A 7,763-nucleotide genomic window follows, 5' to 3' on the forward strand; every position below is an offset into this window, starting at 1 on the left:
AAAAAAAGAGAATTGATAAATCGATCAAATATTTAGCAAAAAACTACTCAATTTGCTATTTCAATTTTTTTTTTAATCTCTTAGATTGTGATTTTCATAAAGTATTTTTAAAAAATCAATGAATTATTTGGAAAAAAAAAATGAAAAAAATAAAAAAGGAATATTGAATAAAAAATATAAACATTACAATTCTTTTAGTCATTTCTTAAAGGATTAATAAAAAACAGAAAAATTGCAGTGTTTTCAGGTAAGCGAGTATATTCGGAATGTGAAAATGATTTCGAATCCGGATGTAGCATTGCTAATAGTTTCCTTCTTATTCGTTAGAAATGAATTAAGAATAAAAAAAAATAATAATAATAAATAAATAAATAAAATGAAATGTAAAAAAAGGCTTTAGTTTTTTTATTCTTTTATTTTCTTACCTATTGAAAAACGAAGAAAATGTGGTGCAATTTTATAAATTTGACAATTTTCTTTTTTTTGAATACTGAGTGCTAAAATATTAATAAAAAAATATAAAGACTACAAGAGAGAGAGAGAGAGTAATTGACAATAAATAGAAATTTTCCATTCCGTTTAATTTTTTATTTTTTCTCTTTGAATAAAAAAAAAAAATTTATTTACCATATTTAAAGTTTCATACATTAAATTTAGTTCTCAATGATAATTCCCAAAGTATTCATAAGTGATTGTTTTTTTTTTAAATAAAAAATAAGATAAAAATTGAAAATCCATAGGGATTGATGACTATGGGCTAGCAATGGTTCATAAATAGATGCAATAAAAGAGGAAAAAAAAAATGATATACTGCTAGAAGCTTAAATGAGCCAAGAATGGAATTTAGAACAAATGATATATAGCTCAAATGTTTATTTGATGAAATAGGCGCAATTATTCAACATTTTTCAACAGATTATAAATTATTTTCAAAATATTTTAGTTTAATTATTACTTAGACTAATTATAATATAAGTATTACTTAAAATATATATGTGTAGCAAATTGATTCATAAACAAATGCGACTGTATCAAAATAGCAACGTTATTTCCAGATGCACAAAATCAGCCAATAACTAACATCCTTTATAGTTTACATATTAGGCAAAATATTTGTAGATTAAAATTTAAAGAAATAAAATACAAATAATAATAATAAATAATGAAATAGAATTAAAAAAAAAAACTCAGATTCTATCGTACACTAACCAAAAATCAACAAAAAGAGTCACAAAAATTATAAAATCCTAATTTATAAATTAGAAATGAAAGGAAAAAGATTTAATTCTAAGGAAAAAAAAAAATTGTTTCGAACTTTTATTTAATATTTTTTATTACTATCAAATGATATCTATGATATATATATGCAGATATATGCGAATTTTATGCGCATTTTTGGATTTAATTAGTGAAAAAAAAAAATGTCAATATAAGGAGTACTTGTGTTGCTAGCATGTGATGATAAATTATTCCTTAAAATAAAATTGCCTCTTAAGCCCTAAAGCAACAAGGATGCTTGCTATTTTGCAAAAATCTGATGAAAGGATGCTATTGTCAGAGCATCATTACTGCATTATGACGTAACTTTTTCATGCTTTAGTTAAAAGAAGAAAAAAGATGACAATCAAATTATAAATCATTATCATTCTTGTTTATACTTTCCCTCAAATTTTTTTTTTTTTTTTTTAATATTTAAAAAATCTTTTTTTCGTTTTCAATAATTTTCATTTTATTCTTTCCATTTTTCAACTATTATTGAAACAAGCCAAAATGATAACAAAAAAAAGGAGAGAGAGAGAGAGAAATATTGTTTATTAAATCAAATGAAGACTTATATCCAAAAACTGTAACAGTTATCTAATGTAAGATTAAAATCATTATTAAAACACACTACTAAATATCATATTTAATGTAAATTAAATAAATATAATTGAAAATTAGTAAATGCAAATTATTTCATCGAAATATCAATTTGTTCTGCAACGATGTTTGAATTAGTCACTTTATCAGTTAAAATATTTCATTAATTTAAATTATTGAAGCACATTTTCGACAACGACTGATTTTTCGTTTTTTTTTCGTTTTTTTTTTTTTTTTTTTTTTTTTTTGTTTCTAGAGCAAATTTTCCATTTTTATAATTAACAGCAGTTCTAATTCAAAATTCAAATACCATCCTTACATTCTTACAAGAAAAATCGACAATGAATTCTTCCTACTCACTTTTTCAATGGGAGATAAACATAACTGAACATTAACTTACTGGATTAAGATAATCATTTCAATTTCTTATCAGCATATAATCATTGTCATTCCTTATCATGAGTAAGCCTTTCGAAGTTATGGAGAGTATATTGGATTCACAAGCAAGTAAACACCACAGTCTTGAGCACCCGTCAGGCAGTGTATATAATGAATAATGGCATGAATAATAAATAGCAGTAAATAATAATTGGTAATAATTGATAATAATAACATGTAATAAAAGTGATAATAATTAGTAATAATAATAATATAATAGTAATAATAATAATAAAGTAATAAAAAAAATAATAACATAGTAATTGGCACTTAATACTGCCACTGGTTTGATTTTTAATTTATATCCCACTTTTCCCCACAAATTCACTCCATTTCTAACTTCCTTCCCACTTTATTCCTTTTATTAATTTATTTTTTGAATTTCAAAAATTATTTACTGCTACACCTTTGTGCACCTTTGATGAGTCACTGTGATCACACGCGGACATCAAATGTGTCATTTCTGTCATTCACACATTATGATGAATTCGTGCTGCTCGGACGTATTTAAATTTTTGATTTATTTGCTTTTTATTGATTTTTTATTTGATTGAAATATAATTGCTCAATTTTGAGCGCAAAATGACAGTGTTTTGCTTTTGAGATTTGGAATTGCAATGAAAATTTCTTAATGAATCAATTTCTGCTTGCTTTAGACAATAATTATTTTAGAATGGATGCGATAACAGAATCGCCTGGACGATATCGGCCTGTGTCGCGCAAATATGATACGATAGACAGAAGATATAAGTTTTTTGAGGCGTAAGTTTTCTTGTGTTATATTAAAAGTGTTGGAAAGAGTTTTAAGAAGTTTTAAGATTGTTATCCCAGATCTGCCATAAAATCCACTCTCATCGAATGTTAGACTCTACAAGACAGTTTTATTGGGTTCTCAGTCAATTTTAGGACTCGTGCTCATCGGATGCAAACATATTATCCGTTGATACAACTTGGTCGTTCCTCTTACTCATCTACGCGACACAAGACTACCAATCTGAAGTCCCAAGTGATCCATTTTACTTATCAGTGTAACGAATTTCTGCTTTCTTTTTGTTTCTCTCTTTAATAAAATATGAAATAGAAAATTTCCAGGCTTCGACCGGAAGTGAAGTGGATATCAATCAATTTACAGCTGATTCAGATAGCGCGGCGGTGAATATTTGGAAGTTTTCATTATTACGATCCATTGCAAACGATTCCAGTGAAAAGTTTTTCAATTGTAAGTAATTTATTAAGGTAACAATTAATGACTTGTCGAATGATATATTATTGACAATATTTGCTTATTGTCATCCGATTGATTTGATCCACTGTTTCTCTTTGGTTTGTCACCGTTGGAATTATTTGGCGAATCATTCTGCTTTTTTCACCGAAGTTCGGGTATTAGTTAACGATATTTCGTTGAAATATGGCAGTGTGAAAAAGTTTTTCCATAGGGTAAGTTTTGGCGAATGAATTTATGTCAAATGATGTATGATAATCAATGAAGAAAGTATTTGTAGTTTATTGACCGTAATTAATCAAACTCTGAGGACAGTCTTATCACCTTGATTTATTTTCGTTTCCTTCTGTTTCCCTTTATTTTTGCTAATTAATGAGTTAGTATGTTATATTCGTTTTTTATATGTTTTCAGACTTCGCATTATCTTCGGAAATTGTGTATTGATTGTTCTGTACCATTGCCATCCGCCGAAGTGTACGCATTATTCGAAATTTGTTTTCCTAATGTAATCCATCTCGATATTGGCTCATTTAAGGGTACAAATTAAAGTAAAATTAAATCAAGAGATTTTATAATAGATTGATTTTTTTAAATTTAACCATTCTTCCTTGTAAATGACAAGTTTTGCAGAAATGAATACTACACTATTGACAAAATTATCAAATAGCTTCCCGAATGTTAAAACTTTGCACATGGAAAAAGTGAGACAAGTATGATTTGATATTATAAATTTAATGAAATATTTCATTACCACCTTTTTAAGGTATCGCAATTTTTATAGGTTATTCTTATTCCTGTTTGAGTAATTGATTTTTTACTATATTTATTATTTAATATTACAGTTCGGGCTTCATTTATTAAAGACAGTTTTAATTTGAGATGAATAGTATCAGCAATAATAATTCATGATTTGCGTATCTTATCTTTTAGAGTCCAGGGTCTGATAATCCAGACGAATGGGAAAAGACGTTGGAAATGTTATTTGAAGATGAAAACATTTTCCCAGAAGTGAGAAATTTTTTTGTTGGTAATGTAAGTGTATACAGTTCAGGAAATGATCCAAGATTGCCTGCTTATAAACGTCCGCTGAATTTATTACATATTTACGATGGGATAGCTGACATTAAGTAAGTTCGTTTTCCCCTACAATTCTCTTAGCGCAGATTACTCGCTAGGTTCAAGTTGAATCATTTTTGAAAACAGTCTTATGGGATCATGTGACATCGTAATTTGAAATCTATTATTGGATTGTTCAGTTGTAAGCTACTTGATTCATGGTAGCTGTTTTATTTTGGTAATATTGTGAATATATTTATTAATATCAGTGTTTTTCAGTTTCAGCGTGATTAGAGCTTCTCCGTGGAGGTCTACTCTTACCGAACTTCATCTTGGATCTTATATTAGAAATGATGGCATTGAGTACATTGGTCTTTTGCATAATTTGAAAGTATTTTCATGGGGTCTGAGTTTGTATACTTCTGATCAAGAATTTGCGCACATAAAGGCAAGAACAATGCTAGCAAAAATAAGATTAAGTTGTCGTTTGTATGAGGGTAGTGCTACCGAACAGTTATGCTTGTATACATCTTTAGCAGTTTTATAAAAATCATTCATTTTCCAACTTTAAAAATATTTGGCTGCATTGGTAGTTTCAATGTTTTGTTTGCTCTAGATTTAATTTGGTTTGATATTATTGAAATTGATAAGTGCTTTAATATTTTTATATATTTTAGTGTAAGAATTTTAGTAGTTTGATTTTAGTGGTTAACGTTCTAACTACCAATTTAGAGTAGTCATTACGGAATGTGAACGAAATACTATTTCGTTCACATTCCGTAATCAAATACTATTTCGGTTTTTACATTATTTGAATATTGCAGAAACTGTACAATTTGGAAGAGCTGCGGGTATGGTTTGGCGGACAAGATTGTGATGTTTCGCCCGATGGATTAATTCAATTATTCACTTTGCCAGAGAAAAGACCTGAAAATTCATTCCCATACAAACTTAGGCATTTAATAATGTCGAATTACTTGGAAGGCACGGTCGATCTTTTTAGAGTCATTGATCGGAAGTAAGTTAATTTTCTGTACGAACATATTTGTATATAAAGAAGGAGAAATGTCGTGAAACCTCAAACTTGGGTAATTAAACCTTTATTTAACATGAAGCAAATAATAGCGCTTTATACATGTCGTCGTACGGATGCTACACCGATTAACAAACGCGTAACGAAAGATATAATTATAAAACATGCAATAATATAAAAATGGTCAAATAACACAAAATTGTAAAGTATTAGACGCATCCCAATACCACCCAAAACATAAAGCAAATGATGGTTATGGAAGGATTGGTTGGGTTATATATAAGACTGATTTAACGAATGGAGATTAGATGGGAGGATTTCTCATGGATGAACAAAGAAGATTGTTAACAAGATTATATACAGAACTGAACTGACCAGATATTCGGCAGAGGAGGACATTTAAATGATATGAAACAAAGACTGCTAATAAAGGGTTTTGCTAACAAAGGGTTTGCTAACAAAGGATTTTTGTTGTGCGAGGAAAAGGAATTAGATAAGAGGAATTTGTTAGTTTTGGATATAATAATTTAAATATTTCGTCTTTCACGACAAGAAATATACAATGGTAAATAGTTTATATTATGAATTTATATTACAGTATGTTATAAATCATTACAGTTGTCCAAATTTGAAAACACTGGGTTTGCCATTCAGTGGATATTTGACGTTCAATGATGGAGTTATGCCTTTCATTGTTAGTAATTTCAAGTAAGTTTTTTTTTTTATAACCTCTTTATGAGAGCTCCTTTCCTGTTTTTTGATTGTTTTTTCAACGTTCAAGGATTAAGCTGCAGTTCTTGCAGTTCTTTTCATTTCACACGCTGTAAACTGCTCTTATGCAGAAATTTTAATAATAATTGCAAGTATTTTTGTTTCAGGCATTTAGATTTTCTGGACCTAAGCAATTTCGGAGATTGTTATAAAGACGAAGTCTGGAATAATTTAGATGACGATGATTTACCAGATTTGCGTCTTCTCATACTTCATGGAAATAAGGTATCGTTAATCGAAAATATGCATGATATTTATTCATCGAAAACATTGCTCAGAATTCGTCTGGATGGTTTTTAGTTTCAATTTTGATGGTTATGTCGAGCCATTTAATATGGAGATAATTACTGAAAAACTTTAGAAATTGTCGAATTGATGACAAAAAAAATAAACATCTGAGAGATGTTATTCCAAAACGAGGAGAAGAAATTGAAGCTTCAGCACTTTAACAGGTTTAAAAATTAAGTCTACTGTTTGCTGATAATTATGTAGTCAGTTTGACAGGAAGACATGAAAACATTCTGAAATTAGTTTTCAGGTTAATATTGAAAATTTGCAACGCTTGAATTTGAAACGACCTAAACTGTTAATTTCAACCAAGCAGAATTATTTTATTAACTGGACCGAAACTGAGGATGGCTGCGTTTTCCATGATTCTTTTGATGGTGATATCAGAGCGATAGCGAATGATTTACGCCAGATTGATGGGTTGCGTGATTTTATAATAAATCCGGGATTATCCATGTTAGTTTCTTTTACTACGAAACATTAGAAAATCAGGTTTTAAATAACTTAATTCCCACTTTTCACTTCTGATTTTTGTTTGTTCCATTTGGTAAATTTTTCGATTTTTTGTTAATTTTATCGATATGTATTATATTTCAGTTGTGACAATATTAACCTGAACGTTTTTACACGTTCATCATCAGCCGACTTTTATACTGACTACAGGGTAAGACCGTACACCAGTAATGATTCTGTCTAATTTTATAAAGATCATTAAATAATCTTTGAATATTTTGAAATTTGTTATTTTTTAAATAAATAAACATGCTTCACAATAAGTATTTTTTTTTTCAGCATTTTTATTCCCGTTTTTAATCTAATAATAATATGGAATTGGAAATAAAGTTTGCGATAAAGAAGGTTATATGCATTGCATTGCTTGAAGTCATCAATCCTGTTTTCGAAAATATTGTTTTTTACAAGTTACTACCGTACTTCCACTGTTCTTCAAAATCAGAGGATTCTCTCTAACATTTCTCCTATACCGTTATTATTAAGAACTAAGGAAGCAATTAAGAAAATTAGACTGTGAAATTAAATCTCTATGAAGTATTAATTACAATATTCAATCATCCACATACTAAATATGTTATACTG

General features: G+C 28.4%; 1 protein-coding gene across 1 annotated transcript; it reads left to right on the forward strand.

Annotated features, from left to right (window-relative positions):
* Positions 1-2,971: 2,971 nt before the first annotated feature.
* Positions 2,972-7,365, forward strand: Bm17701 (Uncharacterized protein; the record flags this gene model as incomplete). Its single annotated transcript, XM_043081187.1, has 13 exons — positions 2,972-3,060; positions 3,205-3,304; positions 3,391-3,450; positions 3,535-3,735; positions 3,933-4,056; positions 4,151-4,230; positions 4,451-4,647; positions 4,856-5,024; positions 5,401-5,594; positions 6,228-6,317; positions 6,488-6,605; positions 6,919-7,124; positions 7,266-7,365. 13 exons carry the CDS (start codon positions 2,972-2,974, stop codon positions 7,363-7,365), a joined length of 1,728 nt encoding a protein of 575 aa, XP_042937121.1.
* Positions 7,366-7,763: the final 398 nt, after the last annotated feature.

This window comes from Brugia malayi, assembly GCF_000002995.4.
Source record: "Brugia malayi strain FR3 genome assembly, contig: Bm_v4_Chr4_scaffold_001, whole genome shotgun sequence".
Taxonomy (NCBI): Eukaryota; Metazoa; Nematoda; class Chromadorea; order Rhabditida; family Onchocercidae; genus Brugia; species Brugia malayi.